Source organism: Berkeleyomyces rouxiae (genome assembly GCF_048999995.1).
Source record: "Berkeleyomyces rouxiae strain 22BRR77 chromosome Unknown BrBRR77_ptg000009l, whole genome shotgun sequence".
In the NCBI taxonomy this organism is placed as follows: Eukaryota; Fungi; Ascomycota; class Sordariomycetes; order Microascales; family Ceratocystidaceae; genus Berkeleyomyces; species Berkeleyomyces rouxiae.
In genome coordinates, this window is record NW_027396499.1 from 296904 (window position 1) to 321506 (window position 24603).

Here is a 24603-nt window from a genome sequence, read left to right on the forward strand (position 1 = left end):
GAGCGATCCTCTCCCTTGCTGCACAGACAAACTGTCCCTACCGCCACCCTGTCCTCCTCGCATCGCATCACATCAAACTCCTTCTTCCTTCTCTCGTCAGGACAATAGCCCCCGGTCCGAGTCACTAGACTCGGAGCTGCTGTAGTCGAGCTAGAGTGTAGCGTGCTCCTGAACTATTGACTTGAGATACATGGCCTGCTCCTCGTTGCTTGTCACATGTGCTTGAGTAGACACCAGCCAAACCAAGTTTGTGCCTTATACAAGTAAGCCAAGTCCAAGTCCAGGCCGTCCCTCGACAAGAACATGGCAATGCTGCCACCTCCGCCCTCGTACCACACATCTAGAAACGGCGGGGGGGGGGCCGTCAATGATATGATGGGGGCCGGCCCTAGGCTTAAATCATCCAACACCGCGGTTATTTACATGCAGCTATTAACAAGCAAATACATGTAGCGTGCGGGAAAAAGAACCCCTTTCGGACTATTCTACCTAAACAGGGCGAAGAGAAGCAAGCCAGAGGAAGAATAACAAGATTACACAATGGCGTGTTTGTGAGAAGTATATATGCCACAGTATTGAAAAGCTGAACGACCATGCATGACCAACTAGTTAGTTGCCAGAAGAAAGGGGTCTTCTTTTTGGTTTTGATGCAGAGCCCGCGAACTCGACATGTCGTTTTGGCTAGAATTCTCGAACTCGGCGCTTCTGCTAATCCTCTCAGGAAGATTTCTCAAATGTTCATCCAACCCTAGGGTATAGACAGCACGCTAGACTAGGTCGTGAAATAAAATGTTCCATTCGATGAGTATGTGCTCCAAAAAGTCTGGAGAAGCCCAGAAAGTTTTACAAAACCCTGCCGGTACTACACCTGCAGCCATGTATATAGACTTTTTTTCTCATTCATTCCTCATGTATGTAGACTTTGCCGAGCCGATGTTGGAGTGCATGCATACAACCCTAGTATCAATATACCCTAATGTCACACATCGACGTTGACTGTTTCTGATGATGGAGATCGAACTTTGTGCCACCATGTGGTGTACGGCGCATATGCCTACGGAGAATTGAAATCAGTATGAAGATGTGAAGAGTGAGTACACGATGAGACAAATAGTGTGCCAGTTTCATGCTCACAAATATCCTCGACTCGTCTTTTTACGCATAAAAAACCCCTACACTCTGTATCTGTTTAACCCTTTCTATCACCGCCGGACTTACAAGTGTACGGAGTGAATTGATAAGTCGTCGTTGTCATCTGATGCAGCACTAAACACTTCTTGGCTCTCCCTTTCCTGAAAACCTAATCCCTTAGCAACCGGAAGAAGTATAAACATGTGCGCTACGCCGTCAAAGTGGCATCGGCCAGATACTAGAAAATGGCATTTAGAGTTGCTTGAGATCCAAACAAGTGCATTACCTCACCATGACCTTGGGAGTTGCGTATAAGAACTATGAAACAATAGAACTTGGATCGCTGTGTGCATCATGAGATATGGACAGGATCTCATGTTAGCCCCTGCCTTTACTTGTCTCTTCCATTGCTTTGCGGTGGCCATTTCTTTCCTCCCACTTGATCCTCCTACAGCAGAGTCGGCGGAGGGCAAGCTTTAGCCCCGCTTGGTGTTGTCTAGAGCGCTTCCGGCTTGAGCGCTTCTTCCTTGTGGGACGATTTAATGGTGACTAGCTTTGTGTCTGATTGTGGGTGTAGTCCGATTGGCCGTTTGAATATCAATGATGCTTAACTATTCAAATGCGGGAAACTTTACTGAGCCCAGAGATAGTGTCTATGAAGTTGATATTATCTATTGCCACTCTTTTGGTGATTTATGGGGTGCGTTAGGAAATAAGTTGTGTTTCCACTGCCCAGAGAGTTATAGAAATAACGTTCATACTGTCGCTGTTGTTTTCATGACAATAGTTTCGAAATCCATGTGTGCAACCTCGATGATGCATTGTCTCTAGCTACATACAATATCGTTTCAATAGAACCATGGGAACATCACGACTTGAAGATATGTTGAATCCCCGGGGCTTTGATAGTAAAGTTTACATTCAAGTGCATGGCAATAACGAGGGAATTCTCAAGAGTGGGCACATCCAACAGACTCATGGAAAGCGACTGCCATAGTATAGTAAAGTTGTTATTGGAGTCTTACGGCGCCTTGGGTATTCATCCCACCGGGAGCATGTAGACTATAGTGGATGTAGACACTGGATGGGGGCACAGTTTACATGGTGTTGGAAAATCCACAAGGCCCCTTGGAACTACTTCAACAAAGGGCGGCCTTTGGATACCTACGGCAGAAAAGCCCCGAAAACATGGCGCCCGTCTTGCCACATCAATCCTTGGAAAGTTTCAGAGAACATTCAGCGCTGGTTCCGCAGACGATTTCTGCACCGGGCGGTGTTCGTCAAACGCTCACTGAGGTTTCCCAAGGGTTGCTATAAGTCGTGGTGCCCCGCGGTGAGGCCATAATTTGTCCAAGATTGTAGAGCTCCTGGCTAGCAAAGGCAGGCGAGCTGGCAAAGAACTGTTGAAACTCCAAATAACAGATCTGGATTGTAAAGGAGGGAAATCCCGAGGTAGTGTGTGTTGAGGCGGTGACGGGTTGGCGATCGTGGGTCGGGAGTGAGTGAGGAAGGGGTAAATCGGTGACGAGGAAAATCCTCAAGGTGGTGTGGATGCGGGTTCGAGTCTTCGAAACTCATGAGGAGGCAACAGCTTCGGAATGGCAGTGCTGGCCTCGGAAAATGTCCAGCAAAAGTTCGAGCGGAGGTGGCCGACATTAAAGGCACCTCCCGAGGGTTGTAGGGGGGAAGATTGAAAGCGACTGCCATAGAATGTTGGAGTCTATTCATGACTTGGCCATGGAGCATGTGATGAGATATATCTAATGTGTAGCTGCCACTAGCATCGCGGCGATGAAGATCAACTTGCTCCTGAATGTGAAGCCGATCTACTTGTACGGATAGGTATTTTATTGCCATATCGGTGATCTATAAACTACTGTCATCATGTTAGTGATGTGCGGAATAGCCTTGAGCTAACTCGTAAATTGGAAGAGAGAATTGAACAGATATAAATCTTCTGAAGTATAAGTTTTGCAATTGGCGTGGTAAATGTCATGGGTAGGCTGCACAAAATGGGTCTTGACAATATAGTATTACTAGAAACGGAGATGTTAAACTAGAAGAGAGAAGGCAAACGACAGCATGAAGGGAATAGAGCTAAATACAAGTACCTATCCTCATCCAGAATGAATTATAAGGTTTAAAGACATGAGACCTTGGGAACCAGTAGCTTTGGACTATAGCGACATGACTGCGTGCTGTTGTGCCCATCATCACCAACCGCAAGGGCCCAAGACCAACAGAAGATGATAAGAGGGAGCGACTGAAGTAGATAATTTTCCCAACTAGAAACTAGTGGTATTTTCCATAGTGACATACATTTGGTTTTATGCAGTTGGTGGGGCTGAAATGATGTACTGAGATGTACTCAACATTGCATCACGCAGATACATAAGATAGTATGTCCGGAGGAGGTAACAAGCCAGAGAGTTTGAAAAAACAATGTTCATGAGATTGCATTGATATAACAGACTGGGTTTTAGTTTATCAAGGGTCCAGCAGCGCCGAGAATGAGTGTTTTGTCCAAGTATCGTCAGGACGAGTGCAGCAACGAGTCGTAGGGAGACGCCTATCGTTGGGGGATTGATAGTACCGCTACTGCAGAGCGTCAGCGTCAATGACGTAAACCTGTTATCCATGCTACACTAAGCAGCCACGCATCTATAGCTGATGAGGTTGTATAGCAGCGGCTCAAGCGGAATCGGATGAAAGGCTATGCAGCCAACGGGCCTGGTGCCGCGGCTGCGGGAAGACAGTGATAAATGGAGAGAATTTCGGGATGTTCCCGTGGAAAGCGATGTTTTCCCGGAGGCCGTCATGATCAGCCGCTAAAAGTACGAGTACCGAGGCAGATATTACTGGTACCTGTAGCCGATTATTCAGACGGCGGGTTCGGATGGTTCTTGTTAGGGGTATGAATTGTTAGTTACACAAGATTTGGGTGGGTTCATTGTGTCACTTGACAAATCCGGGCGGAATTCATAGAGCGCAGCTGGCAGACGGCCGGCAACAGGTGCACATGTACTACAGTAAGATCTATGTTTAGAATAACTTTGCACAAAAGAACAGAAGGACATAGCTCAGGGTCTATGGACATCTAGATGCAATAGTTTGTTGTTCTAGACAGCGGCTCTGAGCTTTGGAAAGGGGGCTGCCGGCCAAGATAAGAAAACAGTGCGGGAATAAGCTTTTTTTGAATTTGTCTAATTGTGCCAGCACATGTAGATAGATAGACAGTTGTAGCGGCCGCCCTCAATTGCCGATAGAGGCTCATTGGGCGCTAACAAGGGCTGCGGTCAATGGGAGAGAATTTAGTTTAGGGCTTGTGGCGATGGAACAGAGACATGATAAGGGCAGAGGGCGAGGGCAGAGAGAGGGGGGTCGCAGAAAGAAAATCACGCCACAGATGGCAGCAGGTGACGGCGAGTGGCAGTGGAAAGCACCCGAGGCAGCGGAATCAAGACAAAGTCCGCAGCGCAGAGCAGCGCAGAGTCAGACCAGACGGCGTGGTCAAAAGTCGACAATCCAGTGGGCGGGCAGCGTTCTGGGCCGCAGGCGGTTGCCACCAGCGAGCCAATTACGAGCGTGCCAATCCCCCACGCGTGGCCCAGAGCCCAGAAAGGCGGATGTAGCAATGTAGCATCAGTGCGTGGGAGGCAGATGCGAGGCTCAAGCATGAGCCAAACCTTATACTCGCAGTAGCAGCAACAAAGGGGGGAGAGCAGACTGAATAAAAGAGATAAAATCGGCCGGCAATAGTCCACGGCCGCTTTCGTGGTGTCCCTTGTTTGCTGTCTCTTCTTTTCCGGCGCCAAGACGCCGCAGAAGTACAGGTACTGCCCAAACCGAGCGGTTCTGATGGCTGGGATTGTACCGCTACCTCTCCAGGGGCTGTTAGCCTCGGTGCCCAGCCCAACGCTCTATTCTTAACAGCACCCAGCACCAGCGGCGGCGATAAAATCAATCAAAGAAAATCAATGCAACGCGCAATAAAACACCCCCCAGAAGCAGGTCAGCTGACGGCTTTTTAATGGAGCCAGACAGAAAAAACAACACCGCTTTTTTTTTCCGGTTTGGCTCTGTGCCTTTTGTCGAGATATTGAAAAGCCGCCTGCCAGCCCGGGTGTTCGTTTCGATCGCTCTGCGTTTCTTTTCTTCTTTGTCTTTTGTTATCTACGCTTGTCCATTCGAAGTTTTTTTTTCTTGTGCATTTCCCGACGACTTATCACCAGATCAACACCTGCCACCGCCTCTCTCATCACTCTCCCCCAATCCACAATGCCCCCCAGCGTCGCCCGCTTCGGGGCCCTTCGCATGGCCGTCGCCCACCGACCAGCATGGCGCCTGATTCCTCACCCGCGCTTCGGCTCGCCAGCTGGCGCCGCCGCTTCTTCACGGTCCATCATTTCTGCCGCCACCACCGCCCCATCCTCTTCTCTCTCCTCTACCGAGTCTGCCCCTGCCCGCAACATCGGCTTGCGGCCCTACAGCGACAGCGCCCTCTACTCAGGCATCGCGTCGCAGAAGCCCGTCGAAGAAGAGCGCTACGCTGCCTACGACCCCCAGAGCTTCTACCCCGCCGAGATCGGCGAGGTCCTCGACGGCCGCTACCGTCTCGTCTCCAAGCTGGGTTGGGGCACTGGCTCAACTGTGTGGATGGCCGAGCACATGGGCGCCGTCAAGAACCGCTACGTTGCTCTCAAAATTACCAACTCGTCGCCTGTGGTGCAGGCCACTGCCGAAAAGGAGTTTGACCTGACGCGCCACATGTTCCACACCCGGACCAAGCACCAGGGCCAGCAGTACCTGCGTGAGATGATTGATGCCTTTACAGTCGAGGGCGCCACGGGAAACCACCTCTGCATGACCTTTGAGCCGCTCCGCCAGCCGCTGTGGCTTCTCGGTCGCCAGAAGGAGCCCGATGGTGTCATCAAGCCGGCTACGCTCAAGGCCGTCATGCCCAGCATCCTCAAGTGCCTAGACTACTTGCACACCGAGTGCCACATCATCCACACCGATCTCAAGGCTGACCACCTTATGATTGACTTTGAGGACTCGGCCGTGCTCGAGCGCTATGTGGCTGCCAACGACTGCAACCCCGCGCCATTTATCAAGCGCCGCGGCCGCCGCGTCTACGAGTCGCGCCCCGAGTTTGGCTCCGTCGACCACGACGTGACCTACGTCAAGATCACCGACTTTGGCCTGTCGGTGCGCGGCGACATGGGCCCGCTCAACCACGCCATCCAGCCCGTCGAGTACTGCGCGCCCGAGGTCTTTCTCGAGTGCGGCTGGAGCTACCCCGCCGACATTTTCAACCTGGGCCTTGTCATGTGGGAGCTGCTGGCTGAGATTAACCTACTCGATGGCCGCCACGACGCCCAGTCGCCCTTCTCGCATGTCGTGCGCACTGCACAGATGGTGCGCCTGCTGGGCCCACCGCCGCGTGAACTGGCGGCGCGCGCGTCGCCCGAGCGCCGCAAGATCATGTTCGACAAGTGGGGCGGCTTCCTGTACCCGCAGCTCGTGCCCGATGCTTCGTTCTCCTTTGAGAGCCAGACTGCCATGTTTGGCATGGGCAGCGAGGAGCAACGCCTATTCATCAACTTTGCCAAGCGCATGCTGGCCTGGCTGCCCGAGGAGCGCGCGACGGCACGGGAGCTGCTGGACGACCCGTGGCTGCGGTCATAGGCTGTTGTGAAGACGGTCTTTTTTTTCTTTTTTCTTCTTGTCTCTTCTTTACCATCTTCTTTGTCGATCATGTCTATCGAGCCACTCTCTTTTTTTTTCTTTTGTCTCTCCTTCACTCGTCAGATACTTGACTACAGTCTTGTCTTTATCATCCGGAACACAGAACCATCCACATACTTCTCGCCGAGAAAGTTTTTTGTTATGCATTTCATACTTTGTTCTTCTTTCTTCTTCATTTCTCTTGCTCTACACACCTAATGTCTGGACCTTTTTCTGTCACTTGCTTCTTCAGCGTGTTTGTGTCTTTTCTGCGTCTCATTTTTACTCAAAAGTTCTTAGCTAGCATAGAGATTATAATCCAGGACCCAAGAGGCCTTTTTTTGCTATTCCTTTTCACCGTGAACTGTGCCCAATTCCCGCAATGTCTTAGCACATCCACCCGCTCAGTCTCACCTGTGTCTTTGTTCCCAATGTATTGATGCAGACATCTATAAGCGCACGTTCCTGGATGCGCGTTACAGGCTGAGCCCTGATATAGGACAACCGAGGGCTCTCTCCACCTCTTTCTCTCCCTCGCCAGCGCTGCTTTCAGCACTGTAGCTACCACTACACAACCTCGCGAATAGAGGACGCTGAGGGGGAGGCTCCTTTGGTTGGATTGTGTAAGCAAGCGTACGTGCGCTGCGTACGTGCGCATGCATGAGCCCATGCAGCCACACGAAAAATGCCTGCAGAAAAGCGAGGTTCCCTTTTCCCCCCCGGCAGCGACTGGGGGAGAATCCTGCAGCACCACGTCGGAGCCCCAGAGCCCAGAGCCCAGAGTGCCAGTGCCATACGAACTTGTTCACATGACCTACTGTCGCATGTGGTATCACCCCATTCTGCATTCCTTTTCCCCACGCTGAATTCGAAGCGACAGGACAGAGACAGACAGATGGACAGGGCTCTGTCTCTCTGTACCTCGTTTCTATTTGCAGACTTAGCCCGCCGAATCCGTCTCTGACTCCCTTTGTTTCTCTGGCTGACCCGTGGGAGGCCAAGTCTAAGCCCCGCCAAGCCTGTGAATCACAGCTGATCATGCCTTTGTTTTACACCCCAAGCCCAAAGAGAGAGAGAGAGGAAGAAACGCAGAGCCTGACCTCCTATTTCGCTCTGGTCCATCGACTCCTCTTCTCTTGTGGGACGGCGGCTGGCCGACTGCGGCCCTTTCAACGATGCGAGTTGCACGCACGCCATCCTGCATTGTCTCTCTTGCTCACCTTCATCTTGCATGATGCCACTGCCTGATGTGTGGTGGTGCAGAACACCCAATATTGCGAGTGTCCGTCTGTTGGACGTCTGACGGTGGTCTCGACCATCGCCTGCAAGTACCACGCACCGTACAAGCTCGTTGTTCTAGCACTTGTACCGTCTGTGGTGAAAGCACAATGGCTTATCGCATCTCGGTGGGGGGTAGCACTTGTCAGACGACCCCTGGTCTGCGCCGTCGTCTGATCTTGATATCGTTCGGGGTGCTTTTCTTTACGTATAACTATGTATTTTGCAAACACTTGTTCGCCATGCTCGCTCTAAATCATGCGCACGCATATTGATATGCTGCGCGCTTACCGCAGGATTGTCAGAGATTACTGGTATGTACATATCTGTAGATGCTTCAAGCCGATTTAGCAGACTTACTTGTCTGCAGGCCACGCACCTCGCCACCCTCACCGTTGTCACAGCGGAATCGGCAGACGCTGTTGTTCTTATCCGTGCGGGACTTTCTGGCTCAAACTTACGGCTAGTGAGATATTTCCAGCACAGCTGCCCCGGATTTGTGCCGCGACGTTGGAATTGGCTTCTGGACAAGCCTGGACGGCCAGAGTAGAATCTCGCTGTGTTTATAGCACAAGTGAACCAGCTGCACCGGGCCACTTATCCCCTTCGATAATGAGCCCTCATCCGCTGAAATCAAACATGTATGCATTTGTAAATCTTGCTCCATATACGACACGTGTTTCCACGGCCAGTGCCAATCACACGGCATCACAGAAGATCGAACTGCACCGGCCGGTTGTCCCAGATTTCTGCCATAATCAAAACTGGATTTGCTAGCCCTTGTCCTGACTTTTTGTTCTTAAAATCTCGGCCCAAAAAGGAAAATCCAGGAACAGCACACATAGTTTACTAGCAGCCCAAAAAAAAAAAGGCGCGACTAACAATGTCTCTTCACGATGCGGGAGGATCGGTTCTCGGTATTATTTATCGGCTGTCGCGCAAAGTGTGGGGTGCCCTGTCGGTCCTCGTATGCTAGTCAACCGCATTTGCTAATTTGCATTCGTGTCTGGCTATGTTCCAACTCCACACCACCTGCCATCCCCGCCCCGTTGGTGTGACTCCACGATGAGGTCATATCATCGCGATACTCAAATCAACCCACCACCACACCGCTCGTCCCGCCCGCTGCACACTGATCTATCACGCCACGGCCTCCACCCCACCGACGCCTTCCCTCAAATAGATGCCCGCCGGTCTGCGTCCTGCGCTCGCCAAATCTCTCCCTCGTTGCTTCCGCCACCCCGCCAAAATGGCTCTCCACTCCGCGCCCGCTGACAAGCTCATCTGTACGTCCCGCCCGCCCGCCGTTCCTGCTCTGTTGCTGCATCCACTAACGCTGTTCTCCCCTGCCCGCAGTTGCTCCCGCCGGCGACGGCTCCCAGGCCCCCGGCCAGGCCGCCCAGTTCACGCTCGGCAGGCTGGCGCGCGCCGACTTACAGCCCACGCCGACAGCTCAGTTCCACGCCTGGTTCCAAGCGTGCAGCCAGCCCGCGCCACACAGCGCCGCCGCCGCGCCATCTGCCTCAACGCCCTCGACGCCCTCGACCGCGCCCGCTGTCGCACACCCCGAGACCTGCGTGCTCTCGACGGCCGCGCTGCCCTCGGGGCGCATCTCATCGCGCGTCGTATATCTCAAGGAGCTCGATGGCGCGGGCCACTTCGTCATCTACTCCAACTTTGGCACGTCGCGCAAGGCGGCCGACCTCGCGACCAACGCCCACGTCAGCCTGGTGTTTTGGTGGGAGCCGATGCAGCGCCAGGTGCGCGTCGAGGGCGTGGCGCGGCGGTTGAGCGCGGCGGAGAGTCAGGGTTATTTTGACACGCGTGCGCGCGGTAGCCGCATCGGTGCATGGGCGAGTCGGCAGAGCCAGGTGCTACGGCCACAAGAGGACGGCGACGATGGGCGCGAGCAGCTGGAAGGGTGGGTGCGGGATGCAGAACAGCGCTTTGAAGGCCAGGAGACGATCCCCGTGCCTGAGTTCTGGGGCGGGTTGAGGATTATTCCTGATCATATTGAGTTCTGGCAGGGTCGTGAAAGCAGGCTGCATGATCGATTTGTGTACGATAAAAACGAAGAGACGGGCAAGTGGGAGGTAGATAGACTGAGCCCTTAGAAATCTTGATTGGAGGCGGATAAACTGTGTAGAATAGAGTTGAACGGTTGTAACTAACTATATAAAGCTGCTAAACTAAGAACTACGGAGAAAGCCAAAAAAGAAGAACTAAGCTCGTCGCTCACGGTGCCACATGAGTAGTCGACACGGCAGAAGAAATAATCATAAAGAATAAACATGACCATCGTTAGCAGCCACTGTATAGACGCTTCCACACCTACAGCTCACCGGCGCTCAGCTGGGCCTCCCCGGCCTCCAGGCTCTCAAAGTCGGTAAAGCCCAGTTCGTAGGCCAAGCCCAGCGTCATGCGTGCGTGCTCCAGCATGTGGTCAAACGACAGATACTTGATCAGGTCGTCGGTTGAGTGGATGTGCGGGTCGGAGACATCAAAGTTGGACTCGATGACAAAGGCTGAGGGGTATCCAGCCTTGGTGGCAGAGGCGTGGTCGGAGCAGGCGTAGCCGCACTTGGTCTCGGTGTAGGGGATGTTGCAGTACTGTGCGCGAGTGGATTAGTGAGTGCTATCTGGGAGATAATACGTGAAAGGCGACTTACCTCGGTAATGACCTCCTTAATGAAGTTGGTCAGACCCGTGTCCACAAAGTCTGTGATGACACCGACGCTCTCGGGCTGGCTCTTGTCCAGTGTGCCCTGGACATAGCCCGTCATGTCCTGCTGTAGCATGGACTTGACGTCACGGCCCTGTTTCTCGTACTCGGCAAAGATTGCCTGCGATCCCAGCAGACCGCCCTCCTCAGCACTGTACCAGTGGAACTCGATCGTGTTCTCGGCCTTGCCAGCCACAACGTCCTTGTTGAGGAGGATGGCACGGAAGACCTCGAGGATGGTCACGGTGCCGGAACCGTCGTCGTCGGCGCCGGGGGCGGCCAGGATGCTCGGCAGCCACAGGTTTATGGAGTCCTGGTGCGCGCCAATTACGACGGTGCTGTTAGTCTTGCCGGGAATCCGAGCAATGATGGAGCTCTGCGGCCACGAGTGCTTGAACGGCTCGGCCGTCACGACACCCTCGGCATCAGCCTCCTTTATCATGTCGTGCACGCGCGAGAGCAGCCACTCGGACGACTGGCGGCCGTAGTCGGAGCGGAAGTAGCGAGTGTGGAAGCTGGTGAACTTTTCCAGGTTGGCCTGCATATTGGCCTTCTTCAGCGTCGGCAGCATGGGCTCGACCTGCTTCTGGAATGCGCACTTCTTCGGGAAAACCGACTTGGCCTGCGAGGCAGCGCGCAGAGTGCCGAGGGACTCGTGCTCGGTAATGTCCATGAAGTTTTTGCCTTCCTGTGGTCCCGCGGTGTTAGCAAAGAGTAAGACGGACGTTGGCGGCCCTGATGACGTACCCGGCGGAGCTCCCATTTCTGCTCCTCGGTCACGCGGCGCGTCTCGCCAGGCGCAAGCTCGATCAGGAACGTCTCGGGCTCGATGTCGCCGGGGTAAAGCGCCACATTGTTGACCTCGTGCTTCTCGACGAAACGCGCGCTGACGGCGGCGGCCAAAACGGCGGCGTGGGCGAAGCGCATGATGGGCGGCGGTAGGTGGTGGTGGGCGATGGGAGAGAAAAGAGTAAAAGAGTAGACGGTGGCAGAATAAACGCAAGGAGGGAGTAGAAACGCTCTGTGAAGAGGAGCAGAGAAAGTAGGCGGAAGAAGAAAAAGATGTGGTCAGAGGGAAAATACGAACAAGAAGATTGCCATTCGCTCCAGAACAAGGCTTCCTTCCATTCAACCCGCGATAAAGAGGCAATTACAGGGGAGCGAGAGCATCGATAAAGTCTCGATAAACCTCCATTTGCCGCCTAAAACGGCGTCTGGATCCACTATTCTGATTCTGTCCAGCATATAGCCTGTTTCGGAAGTTACTCCTTGCGCCACAATGAACCATAACAATGGCGTCATACAATTGCGCCACACTCATCAACTGTGGCGTCACAACAGCAACCCGTCTATTACGGAGTTACACATGTGCTCTGTATCCTACACGTCTCCATGAACTGGTATACATGGGCCTTTCTACTTCCACCAGCCTCTTTTCCCCCTCTACTCTCTGCTACTTACGCTTGCTGCGCCTCCAGAGCCTTCCGGCGTTCCGGGTCCAACCCCCGCTCCACCCAGTCGGTGCTGCCCATCTGCGTCAACCGGGAGATTGCACGCGCAAACGCAAACGCCTCCTCGTCATTTGCAAAGAGCGCCGAGTTCTTTATCTGCGCGACGCTTTTGACGACGTCTTCCAGCGGGGCCTTGGCCACGTCCACGACATCCTCAGCCTTGCTGCCGAGCTTCTCCACCGACTCAGCCAGCTCAGCGGCTGATACAAACAGCTCGCCCAACGGCTTCTCGGTCGTCAGCACGAGGCGCGCCTGTCGCTCGTACACAGCGTCGATGAAAGTGATGAAGCGCCGCGCCAGATCACGCTGCAGATACGTCATGCCGGGGCACTCGGTCACGATGAACGAATCGTAACTGCGCATGAGCTCTAGATAGTCTGCTGCGCTGGTCGGTTTGCCAATCAGCTCGTCAAACGTGAACCACGCACAACGGCCACTGACGCGCGGCACCTTGATCGTGCGCCCCCACACAGTTTTTTCCTCGGCGTGCGGCTCGGGGTTCTGGGGGTCGCCGAGGAAGCCGAACCATTTCAGCGCGTGCTCATCGGCGGCTTTGCCGAGCGAAGTATGGTAGACGCCGCTAGGGGGGCGGGGGATCTTGCGGTAGTCTGTTGGCGAGTCGAGGTTGATCACGTTCAGCTCCTTTTTCAGCAGGTTGATGGCAGGAATGAAACTCTCCCGCTGGATGCCGTTCTTATATAATTCATCGGGGTGGCGGTTGGAAGTGGTTACCAGAACGACGCCTTGAGCCATGAGTGCCTCGAGTAACCGGCGTAGAATCATGGCGTCAGCCACGTCGGTACACTGGAATTCATCAAAGCACAAGACTGTTCCGTTTTGCGCAATGTCTGCTGCGACAAAAGGGATTGCGTCCACGTCATTTCCATGCTTCAGCACAACAGCGTGTATGCGCTTGTGAGTGTCCTGCATAAAATTATGGAAATGAATGCGCATCTTGGATGAAATGTTAGACGGGATCGTATCATAAAAGAGATCCATCAACATAGTCTTTCCACTCCCGACATCACCGTACAGGTACAGACCCATCGGCAAGTTCTCGGGAAGTGCGCCTAAAGTTGCCAGTTTGGGCTTGCCGCCGCCAAAGAGAGAGCCGAAAAGGGATTTGGATGGCTGAAGCGACTCTATCGAGGGCTGCTCGACGGGAGGAGGAACATAGCTGCGGAGTTTCTCATGTAGAGTCTCCAGATTCTGGATAATTCCTGTGTTACAAAGTCCGAGTCAGCAAGAGCCAACGAGTACGCGCCTCACAACGCTAACTGTCCTCACCTCGTTGGTGGGTGTCATTTCGAAGACGCCCTTGCGCCACCCGCCGGTCATATTCTTGTATAGGACTAACAGTGTCTAGGAAGGGCCATACAGGCGCAATGTTAGTAGTGATAGAAAAGCGTCAAGGCCAATGTTCTGGGTGGCCCGACAGAAGATGCGCTAGCATGGCAGATGCTCACCCTGGGAAGTCTCGGCCACACTCGCGCTGGTAGTGATTGCACGTCGGTGGCTAGATCTAAGCGCAGACTGTTGGTGTAAAGACAACGAAGAATACGCTGCTAGCGAAACCGGAGTCGCAGAGGCCGTGTGTATCGGTGCCGCGCTAGTGAGACGCCGGGGCATAAAACCCCCGTTTTTCTGCAGCTGTAGAGACTGCCGCGCCAAGACATTGCGCGAAATCGACTGTCGTGGGAGACTGTAGCCAAGTCTAGCGGAACTTGATGCTAAAGACATGATAGAGAGAGAGGGGGAGAGGAGGAGGCAACGACGTTTGGAAAATAACAGCAGATGAAAAGTTGCCTCAAAGCAAAATCATGATAACAACAAAAAAATACACACGCAAGAATCAGACGCTTGCCGCTAAACGCCAATCTACAATGCTGCATGCGAATTTCCAGAAGAGGGAGCAAGCTTCTCACTTGAGTCCGAGGACATGAAGTTCAAATTGAGTGGGTCTCGGTTCTTGTCTTGTCGGCTCCACCAATCGGATGCGTTTTGTACAGACAACATGTGAATAGGGTTAGGCGTGGCGCAAACTCACTTACATCTGTCGACGTCATAGTCTACTCGAGATGCTCTTTGTCTACAATGAGGGGCCTCTTTGACCGGTTGGAATATTGCCATTTATGAAAGCCTAGATGGGAGTGAAGCAGTAAAATGAAAATATATATATATATCACTGACTGTTGTCTTTGATGTACAGAAGCTGCAATAAACACTGGGTGATTAATTTCTTTGACCTCGAGGAATCCCGTGGCATGTAGATTTATAAGTGTAAGAGAGCTAGGTTCTGCCTCTCAACTCTTTTGTCTTCTTCTTTCCCCCTTTTTCGACCTCCCACAACATCACCTCGTAAAGGCACACAGCCTGTCTTCGAACTTAGATCCCACGTCTCCTGCTTTAGACCACAACGGTTCCCCCCTCCGATCTTATTTCTCTCCACCATGGCTGATTTAACGCAAGAGCTTGCTGGATGGGAGAAGCGCCCGACATCCAACCCCTTCTTTACGTCTAGCATCATCGAGCAGGCGACCTACCAAAACGGATACTGCCTTCTAGCCAGCGCCCTCAGCAGTCTTTCCGAAGCCGAGCAATGCTTTGACGATATCCGTTCCCTATGGGAGGACCAGACCATGAAGTGCAAGATCCTTGACCACACCGCCTACGATGACACATGCCACCCACTCGACGCCGCCATCGACAAAGGCATCTGTCCTACCGCTGCTGACGGGTACACTGCTCTAGGTACAAGCCTGCGTCGTCTCGACGCAGCGTATAGCATTTCTAAAGCTGCACAGGCCCACCACCGTCCTAGCTCTCTACGCCGCGACTTCGAGGCCCAGTTAGCCCACGCCGTGAGCCAAATGCACGCGCACATCTGGGCGCTCCCGCCGACGCGCCGCCCGCACTTCATCACGGGCGCCCAGACTGGAGACGCAGCGCCCGATCACCAGGCGTGCATGGCGGTGATTGCTGGCCGGCTCGAAATGTGTCGGAGTCTGGGGAGTGTTTTGGGCGAGCGATTCTGGGCGTGCAAGTGGAAGTCGCAGGCGCTAGACACACATGAGGGGGTGTTGTACACGCAGAACTACAAGCCGAGTTCATTGTCTGACTGGGTGTACGACTACCTTCGAAGAATCTACGGTGGAGCATCTAGAGCAGGCTTGATGCCAGCATTTGGCACCAAGCGTCGCCATGATTCCGACGCTGAGAACGAAGCTGAGTCAGAGCCGCAAGCCAAGCGTCGTGCGATTGGCACGAAGAAGGCACAATCTAAAGAAATTCAAACGCCAGCAATCTGTCAAGACTCAAACTCAGCGTCAACAAAAGAACGATCCCGCAGTGCAGCTTATGTAGAGCTAGCAGTAATGAGAGACTCATCACCGGGGCGTCTGGCAACCGTGTTTGAGCATGACAATAGCGATGCTGAGCTTGAGCCCGATCCTGGAGATACCTGCATGCCCCTGCCTGTCGCAGATGCGGCATCTGAGCCGGTATTCGGCATCGTCCGCAGGTCAGTCAATCCCCGGGCACCATCATCAACAATGATTGCTGCTGACATGTGTGTGAAGGTACCCCCGAACTGGCGGGCAAGCCGCGGGCGACCGGTCACAAAGAAACGCAGTGTCAGCAGCCACCCCACGCGAGCACCATTGAATGCGCCTGGGTGTGGGTGTGGCCGGTGCTTTGCGCGGATCGAGAGAATGGCAAAGAGGGAACTATTAGCACAGAATATTGTTCGGCGGAGTCCGTCAAGGCGAAGGGGTGAGGGCTCAGCAGGTGGGGAAATAAATGGGTGGCTTTCTTTGGTAGAGGAGGAGATGGGGGTGGCGGAGAACCGGGTGGAAGTAATGCCGCAAAACAGGGCGGCAGGTGGTTCCTCTGCGACCAAAAGTGCCGGGCGGGATCCTGAAGTGTCTAATAGGAACGGAGACTCGGAGTTGGAGGATGAGTTTGACCCAAGACCGATTAGTCAAGAGTACATCATTATCGACTCGAGTATCGAAGCATCAGATAGCGATGCATACTGGGAGTCTGAGGGTGAGTGGGAACCAGAGCCAGAACAAAACACGCGAGTATCGACCAGTCTATTGGCATGGCTAGACAAGGCTCTGCAAACGCCGCGTCTTCAGAACCATGTGTGGATTGTGTGAGCTGAGAGGCGATAGTGAGGGGGGGGTATCATGGTGTTTGTAATAGTTATGTACTAGATTTGCTGTATTCGGCCAAGTTGCGCAAGATGGCTAGCATCTCAAGACGTCTGCAAAACGAAGGGAGACAAAGACTTTCACCCTTCAACCAGTCCCAACAAAATGATCTTTGTAAGGGAAGAAACGTTCCAGAATCAAGAAAAAAAACGCCGTGCAAGAAGTGGAAGAAAGACCAATGCGCTCCACGCCCGTTCATCTCTCCCCTGCTCTCCTGCAATCATGTTCACACCGTCTCACAGGAAGTACTCAGCCACCGGCTTCTTGGCCGGCATGCCTCGTGAATCCTGCGGCGCTGCGTTAAATATCTTGTACCTCCGTGCAGGCGGCACCAGCGTCCCGCTCTGCCCGGGCCGCAGGCCTACGCCGCTGCTACTCCGACCCGCATCACCATTGCTGCGCGCATAGATGCCCAGGCCTGACGCATCCTCGGTCAACTCTAGTAGAGCAGCGACGTTGCCGCAGCGATAGCAGTAGTTGGGGGCCGACCAGACAGTGACAATGGTCGAGTTGAACATTTCCTTAAAACCCTCCATGACCAACTGGTGGGCACGGGCAATCAATGACAGGTCATTATCGTGGTTAAACTTCCGCACAGGCTCAGCACCAAAGAGGTACCCGGCGCCGCGTGGCGAAAGACCCCAGCCGTTGATGTCGTCTGGGTCACTCCAGAGTAAATCGCACATGGCGCCGTCGTGGGGCACTTCTTGCTTGCGGTCAAGCATGCGGATCGAGTCAATGGTTTCAGCCAGCGGACTGAGGCCGCCGTGCACACAGAGCACAGCTCCGGCGGGATTCCCGATGGTCCCGTTACTGTGGCCAGATGCGCCAGAGCCAGGGGGCCCAGTTCGCATATCATCGGAAGCGGAGGCGGTGGGACTTTTAGCCTGTAGCGGCGAGCTGGCAAAGTCTGTGTCAGCCACATCGTGATCCCGGTTTGAGGAACGCGGGTAGCTGCGCGGCCTATCGTCGTGGGGATCGTATATTTCAATCTCGGTGGTGGAATCGTCGGGAGTCAGCTGATTAGAAGCACCCATGACAATGGCGGCCAGTGCAAGATAATCGAATACGTCGCAGCAGTAGCGCCATACATTGACACTGCCGTACTTGCGCATGCATTCATCGTAGAAGCCGTAAACGGTGGTAATCTGACGCGATTCGTGATTTCCGCGGATGAGTGTCATTCGGTCGGGATAGCGCACTTTGAGGCAGAGCAGAAGGAGAAATGTTTCAATGGAGTAGAAGCCACGATCGACAAAGTCGCCTGGAGAGAGGAAGCGGTCAGCTCAGCTGTGATGGTGGCATGACGACTCGGTACCCATCTACACCTACCAAGAAAAAGATAGTTTGTGTCGGGGACATCACCACCAACACGGAACAGCTCCATCAAGTCGTGGAATTGGCCGTGGATATCGCCACAGATCTAGCCCTTCTATTAGCCGAGTTGTTCGTTCGCGTGGCGTCAGGCCAAGAGGAGGCGTACCGAAACTGGAGCCATGACAGTCACAACATTTCCCTCCTCGATAAGAATTTCGCGCGCGCGGTCGCATAGCTCGCGCACTTGCGATTCGGGGATCGGGCGACATGCGCGCAACTGTTCAATGGCGCTGGAGAGAGAAGAAAGAAGAGGCAGCTGATATTAGTGATCAGCTGTTCGCAGGATATCGGAGGCCGTCTTCTAGTTCGGACCGCAGCGTGGCGGCAGCGCCCGGTCGGAACAAGACTGCACACGGGGGGGGGGGGGGGGGGGGGGGGGCGGAGCTCGGCGCCGGAGCGCGGAGACAAAAAGGCAGAGACGTACAGATCCAGATCCATCTTCGCGATGATCGGCAAAGACCGGCGGGTGGGCTTAAAGCTGGCTTGAACGAGAAGAAGCCGGCACAATGGCGGAGGCAAATGAGCCAAACAATGAAGCAAACAATGGGACGAAGAAAATATTTTCTGAGCGGAAAGCAAAGCAGGAAGGCGCAAACGTCACAAGCTCATGGAGTTGGGAAACTGCACCGCACCTGCCGCTTTTTCTCATTTCGATTTCAGGCAAGTTGCAAGGGAGCGCAGCCTGAGCGCCATATATGCGATAAGATAACGCACATTATCGTGGCGCCATCCCACCGAGTGTGGCGTATAGACCTTGTCGAATGCGGAGCAAATCCAAAGCATTTGATTGGCCATAAGTAAAAGATTTGTCTGGTTTTTTTACTCCATAATTTTCTGCTTGGCCGCCGACCTGATAAACACCGATGTGCCCGGGTCGCCGTCCGTCCAGCCGACGCGTTCCGCCTTGTGGCCTTAATTTTCTATTACATTGTGACCTGAGGTTTTTCGGCATTGTGCTTTTGCACTAGGTACAGCCGCTTCTTAAAGCCAATTGGTTACTGTCATTGAGGTGGACTAACCCCCACTTGCAGGAGACATACGATATATTACTGCTCGACTTTCTCTAAACCTCCATCGACACCACCCCGCCTTGATGCTTCACTATTGTCGCGGCTACAGCCTCTAGTACATCGCGACGCTGCCAACGCCTAAAACCTTACCCAATCTCCATTTCCTTCTCATACCTCACAACCATGCCGCCCCACCTCCATCCGCGGTCCCGCATGACCTCCAGCCTCTTCGCCGCCACCGTCGCCGCTAGCTTCCTTGTCGTCGGGCTCCCACATGCGCTCCCGTGCCCACGAACAGTGACATATGCCGACAGTGGCATGCCCGCCGGTTCATCTCCCTCTTCTTCCCACACCGAGTTCTTCTACATTGACGAGCAGGGCCGTAGACATCGCCGTAGAAGGCGCGACCACCCGGTATCAGCGACGTCATGTGCGGAGTCTAAGCCGCGGTTCGAGCCGGTAGCGATAGCAGCACCAGCCTCAACGCGACAGACACACAATGGCATGGTTCAGTTTGTGCCAACAGACGGCAACTCGCCGGCCACAGAGAAGCCGCGCGAGTGTCCGGTGCCGAAACCCGGGGGGTTTATCGGCGACATGCTTGGATTCAACAAAACTAGTGCGGAGACGGAGACTAGAGAGCGTGGGTTGAGGTCTCAATCAAACATATAAAAGGGACACGAATGCTGGTTTCTTTTCTTCCCATGATGAGACTTGGACTCGTCTCATTACGTTGACTGGCCGGCTCTAGCGTAAGACATCAAGCGCCTTCCATTGTACGCTTGTGCGCCATCAGGCTGGCTGAACACAAAAAAGCCAAATACTGTGCAGAGACGCTCTAGATTCTGCGCACACGGCGATGTGGAGGTTGCACAATAGGGCAACTTTTGCATGGATCAGACCATTCCATTGAATGTCAATCAGAGGCCGAGCACAGCGAACCCAAGGACAGATGCATATGGGCAAAAGGAGGACGAGGGGTCATCAATCGGGCTCTCTACTTGTAACATTGTTTTCTTTTTTAGAGTGATTGCAGTTGTAAGCGTGCAACGGTGGGCGGGGGTTGAGAAGATACGATACAGAACTGGATGGACGAGGAATTGCCACCGATGCAAACACAAATGTACCAGTACTCACGATACAAAAACAAATAGATTTGGGCCAGTCATGAACTGGCATCTTTAACAACATTCAAGCGGATCTGTGGGTGTAAGACTTATATTTGTAGTACTTGTATGTGTATATGTGTGTACATACATGCAAGACAGTCTAGAACTCTTCCGCCGCTATCTCCAACCAACCACAGACAGACATTTCCTGTGCCATGCTAGAGAGCAAGGGAAAGTTCATGGGGGTTGATATGCCACCGACCCAAGGTTTGCCAGGCTTTTCGGTGCAAGACAGGGCGACAATGACGATCCACTGCCACGTAGTATAAGGCACACTATGTATGTATATGAGACAACAAGACAAAGATAAGAACAAGACACCAAGACCCAAGAGGGACGAGCGGCACAAGAGCAGCATTCACTCCACACCGGAAATAAGCATGAATGCAAGTCATTTGTAAGTGGTATTACGTGATGGCATGGCCCGTTGGCGGTATATTATGACGACATGAAGCGGGTTTTTATGAGCAGCGTTTTCTTATTTTTAGATGTTATACGAAGAAGGGGGGAAGAGGAATCCAGAGAACTAAGTAGAGCAAAAAGCTACAGGTACAACAAATGCAATAGAGAGCATAGACTGCTCGTCATGGAGTTGTTCTGTCTTTGAAAACGGATACTCCGGCCAACACAGGGCGAGCATCACCGCCTGCCAACATAAACACAGGCTGGCTGGGCAGATGAATGGGGAATATTGGCGGTTGTCTTGCACACCGACTCAATTTATGGTGTCAGAGCCAGCCCCCCCTCCCAGTTGACGAACAACAAGAAAGTGTCAGGCCCGCTTGGTCAGAGCTTGGGCATGGTGACTTGACTGGGCTGGGCTGGGCTGGGCTAGACCAAACAAGGCTAGGGCAAGGAGGACGTGGAGGAGGACGTGGACATGGAAGCGGTTGAGGTTGTGAGATTTTTCTCGAGGTTCCCTGGTGTTGCTCCTGTGGCTCAGCCTAGTCCACCTGTTTATATGGATTATTGCAGGAGGAAGACAAAGGGATGAAAGCTGCAGCGTGATGTGACTGTTATGCAAGTGCATGTGGCAATGGTGCATGAGGAGATCCTGAGAGAATGGAATGCCACACGACCAGACGAGGGGAGCTAGGTGCTTTATCGGCAGCGATACAAAGTAGCAGTAGGCACAACACAGAGGGGAAGAATGATACGAAGCCGTGCCCCTGGGCCAGCAAATACGAAGCGTCTACAAGTATGCAAGCAGACATCTTGGGAGGCCCCTGGCACTAGTTAACTAGTAGCTAATTCTAAATATATAACCAACTCCAACAGTTTGTATAATGGTAGCGCTTGCACTGGTAGTGGCGAAACGACGGTGCGGGTGGTTCTAGAAGACGTTGGTGGCCATGGAGATGCGAGCCTGACGTCTCAGTGGGATGTGTCCAATGTGTATTTAAACCAGCCCACGGATCCTGGCTCGCCTCGTACATGGCGGATTTTTCTTTTCAGCTCTAGTGCTGTCTTTGGCACGGCCGCATATGGCAGATTGCATGTCTTTCTGTGCATATGTCTGTATGATGTAGGCTGTACATATATATTTGCACGGCACCAGTTCCAGTGCGACCCTGAAACGCCCTGGATTCAAGCCCGTCAACCGGCCCAGCTTAGAGCAAAGCAACCAGCTGATGGTGATAAACGGAAGACTGTTAAGGCAGTTCGCCTTTGGGTCTTGTCTTCCCTCTGCTCCCCTGGTACCAAACTGCCAAGCCCGCGACAGGGTCTGCAGGAGCCTGACGGCACGCTCCAGCAGTTGCCCGGTGCACAAGCACTTGAACAAGTATTGTAGCACGAGCCCAGCGACCAAGTCGGCGGCAGGGCGGCGAGACAGCCGGGGCAGCTTGGCCGAGAGGGGAGACGTGCATATTAGAGTGTGGACAAAATACGCATGTCGTGTATAATAGTTGCGAATTATACAAGCACCTATTCCTGCTTATAGTGTTGGTCTGGTTGTTGCAGTTGCCTTTTAGAGTGAGGCCGACTCGGCTTCATTGCTCCTAGGCTCCTGCCGTTTTGTCTGAGGGTGCCTTCCCCCTTGGTCCTTGGCCAAGATAGAGTGACATGCATCCCATGTGTAAGTCTCGCAGCACAGCACAAATAGCACGAATAGCACAAATAGACGCATACAAAATGGAGCACTGGCATAGAGAAGACGGCAGACGGGAAAAAGAAAGGGCAAGCACAAGTACAGACAGATCGAAGAAGCTAATGCTGAAGAAAAAAATCGACAACCAGGGAACAGGAAAACGGAAGGCGTGGGGCTATGGGCTCACTAAAACTGGGTCTTCCCACCAGCCACAAGCGGAGTACCAGGAACACAACATAGGCTCCGGCTCGGTGCAATAAATAGCATTAAATGTAGAGTCAAAAATGTATTTACTGGGCGACCGGGCAGCTCCAGGCTTGACAGCTTCACAGCTGCCTGCCTGCTCAGGGCCCCTGACCAAGATTTTAGGCCCTGGCCTCAGACACCACGGCCCTGTAGAAAATAGATCCAGGCCTCCGCCTCAGGGCACCGGAGCGCTGTCTGGGCTCCCATGTTACAGGCTTGTTTCTTCAACACCACAGCCACCAGAAAGGAAGAAGAAGAAAAGTACATATACAAACCAGCCCCGTGCCGCCGTTGCTACTGCCGGTGCTCTAAGATATCGAGCTATTCTTCTGACTCTTCTTTCTTCTTGTCCCCCTCGTGCATCTGCTGCAAATCTTGATTTGGACGCTCTCTGCCAACCGACTTTCTCCCCTTGGTGTGGCTCTGTCGCTCAACCTTTGTCAATATATTTATCTATACTCGGACATTCTCAGATACTCTCACCAACCTATACATGCTTTCTCGGGATATCTCGCCCGCCCTCTCACCGCTTGCTCCCTTGCCCAGGAACGCTTAACCTGCCAATACAAGCTCAAGTCTACAGAGCTGCGCCCTTGTCCAGGATAGCTCCATAACAACCAGGCCAACGCCCAAGTCCAAGCCACGACAAGCCAGGGCTCCCCATCATACAAATAGAAAAGGAGACCTGCGCAACATCTGCCGGATCAGCTATCGACATCAGCCATTTTTCTCTCTACTGTTCCAGAAGTGTACCAGGCTGTGGTTTTGCTGTCCGTCTGCCTTGTTGCCTGCTCCATTGTCTCTTTCGCCTGCTCTCCGAGGTATCATGGTGAGCCAACTGTGCGTCTACCTTGCAGTTGTTGGCCGTGTCCAGCCCTGAAGCCCATACAATACTTTGAAGAACAAACGTCCGAGTCGCCTTTGATCTGCCATTTCCCGCATCGAGTGCTTTCTGTTCCTCGCCAGGCGACCACCTTCACCACCTGCTCTTCTCCTCCGTCTTCGACCTCTGTTTCTCCCTGCGCCCGCCACCGTCACCATGCGCCGGTCAACTTCCCACTTCCAGGACGACGACTCCTCCTCGGACTACGACATGGACTCATATGTCACCTACCGCCCTCTCTCGCGTCTTCCAACGCCGCCGCCGTGCTGGAAGGACTCGTCGACTGACGACAGCGACGCCGTAGACGGCCACCAGCTCAAGCCAGCGCTTCTGGGTAAGCTGACCTGCGTGTCCTCCCAAAAGCCGCCGCCAATATCAACTAACATTGCTGCCCTAGGCCCTGCGATCCATCTCGTCAACATGATCCCTGTTGGCGCCTCACTAACCACTCCGTCTGTACCGTTGGTTCAGGCCATGCTCACCCGCGCGTCTCTGCCCCTCGAAACCATTGCCCTGGCGGTCTGCATCCTTGACTCGCTCGACACCAAGTTTGCCCTGAACTGGCGGCTGTCTTGTCCGCTACAGCCGCCCATCACGCCGACCTCGCCCACCGCGTCCGTTCTCGCAGCATCGCACTCAAAGCGCCACACAATGCCCGTCACCCCGCCCTCGGAGCCGGCATCTCTCCATATTGATTGCGTCAACCCCATTCTCATCGTCCTAGGCGCTCTCGCTATTGCTATCAAGTTCACCGAAGATCCTGCGCTGTCCTCCAACTATTTCGTTTCCAAGTTTGGCAACCACATGTGGACCAGCGACCAGCTCAACGCGACTGAGCGCTGCATCATGGAGAACCTCAACTACCGCATCATGCCGCTTTACTCGGAAGATCTGATTACCGAGGCCATGGTTGATATGCAACTGGCTGCGCGTCCACCGCCGCCTCGCCGATCGTCAATGGCTCCATCCTCAACCCTTCCTATTCGTCAGCAGGAATCTCAAAGTGCCGTATCCTGGTCCCGCAGCCACGGCTCGTCGGCCTCGGTCTCAGTCGCCTCGACCTCTCAACGCCAGCACATAGGAGCTGAGATTAGGGCTGGCTTGGCTTATGGGCTCTGAGCCAGGCTGCTTTGGAGACTACGGCCTAGCATTTGCACCGCGTCCTTTTTATTTTCTGTCAAGACCCAGTCTGTCCTCCTCCGACATTTCCACCCCTCTGGCTTGCTACATTTCTCACTCATCGTTC

The 24603-nt window shown here is 53.5% G+C and overlaps 8 protein-coding genes across 8 annotated transcripts; 5 read left to right on the forward strand and 3 right to left on the reverse strand.

Annotated features, from left to right (window-relative positions):
* Positions 1 to 5409: 5409 nt before the first annotated feature.
* On the forward strand, positions 5410 to 6819 carry BROUX77_006663 (uncharacterized protein; the record flags this gene model as incomplete). Its single annotated transcript, XM_073751672.1, has 1 exon — positions 5410 to 6819. One exon carries the CDS (start codon positions 5410 to 5412, stop codon positions 6817 to 6819), a length of 1410 nt encoding a protein of 469 aa, XP_073602810.1.
* Positions 6820 to 9319: 2500 nt separating this feature from the next.
* BROUX77_006664 (uncharacterized protein) lies at positions 9320 to 10250 on the forward strand (the record flags this gene model as incomplete). The annotated part of the gene is made up of 2 exons (XM_073751673.1): positions 9320 to 9422; positions 9493 to 10250. 2 exons carry the CDS (start codon positions 9320 to 9322, stop codon positions 10248 to 10250), a joined length of 861 nt encoding a protein of 286 aa, XP_073602811.1.
* Positions 10251 to 10467: 217 nt separating this feature from the next.
* Positions 10468 to 11785, reverse strand: BROUX77_006665 (uncharacterized protein; the record flags this gene model as incomplete). The annotated part of the gene is made up of 3 exons (XM_073751674.1): positions 10468 to 10746; positions 10806 to 11546; positions 11606 to 11785. The coding sequence occupies 3 exons, from the start codon at positions 11783 to 11785 to the stop codon at positions 10468 to 10470; spliced, it is 1200 nt and encodes a 399-aa protein (XP_073602812.1).
* Positions 11786 to 12315: 530 nt separating this feature from the next.
* On the reverse strand, positions 12316 to 14109 carry BROUX77_006666 (uncharacterized protein; the record flags this gene model as incomplete). The annotated part of the gene is made up of 3 exons (XM_073751676.1): positions 12316 to 13589; positions 13657 to 13731; positions 13836 to 14109. 3 exons carry the CDS (start codon positions 14107 to 14109, stop codon positions 12316 to 12318), a joined length of 1623 nt encoding a protein of 540 aa, XP_073602813.1.
* A 710-nt stretch (positions 14110 to 14819) lies between these two features.
* BROUX77_006667 (uncharacterized protein) lies at positions 14820 to 16529 on the forward strand (the record flags this gene model as incomplete). Its single annotated transcript, XM_073751677.1, has 2 exons — positions 14820 to 15889; positions 16301 to 16529. The coding sequence occupies 2 exons, from the start codon at positions 14820 to 14822 to the stop codon at positions 16527 to 16529; spliced, it is 1299 nt and encodes a 432-aa protein (XP_073602814.1).
* A 290-nt stretch (positions 16530 to 16819) lies between these two features.
* On the reverse strand, positions 16820 to 18398 carry BROUX77_006668 (uncharacterized protein; the record flags this gene model as incomplete). The annotated part of the gene is made up of 4 exons (XM_073751678.1): positions 16820 to 17847; positions 17916 to 18006; positions 18067 to 18190; positions 18385 to 18398. The coding sequence occupies 4 exons, from the start codon at positions 18396 to 18398 to the stop codon at positions 16820 to 16822; spliced, it is 1257 nt and encodes a 418-aa protein (XP_073602815.1).
* Positions 18399 to 19153: 755 nt separating this feature from the next.
* Positions 19154 to 19642, forward strand: BROUX77_006669 (uncharacterized protein; the record flags this gene model as incomplete). Its single annotated transcript, XM_073751679.1, has 1 exon — positions 19154 to 19642. The coding sequence occupies one exon, from the start codon at positions 19154 to 19156 to the stop codon at positions 19640 to 19642; it is 489 nt and encodes a 162-aa protein (XP_073602816.1).
* A 3871-nt stretch (positions 19643 to 23513) lies between these two features.
* On the forward strand, positions 23514 to 24476 carry BROUX77_006670 (uncharacterized protein; the record flags this gene model as incomplete). Its single annotated transcript, XM_073751680.1, has 2 exons — positions 23514 to 23691; positions 23755 to 24476. The coding sequence occupies 2 exons, from the start codon at positions 23514 to 23516 to the stop codon at positions 24474 to 24476; spliced, it is 900 nt and encodes a 299-aa protein (XP_073602817.1).
* Positions 24477 to 24603: the final 127 nt, after the last annotated feature.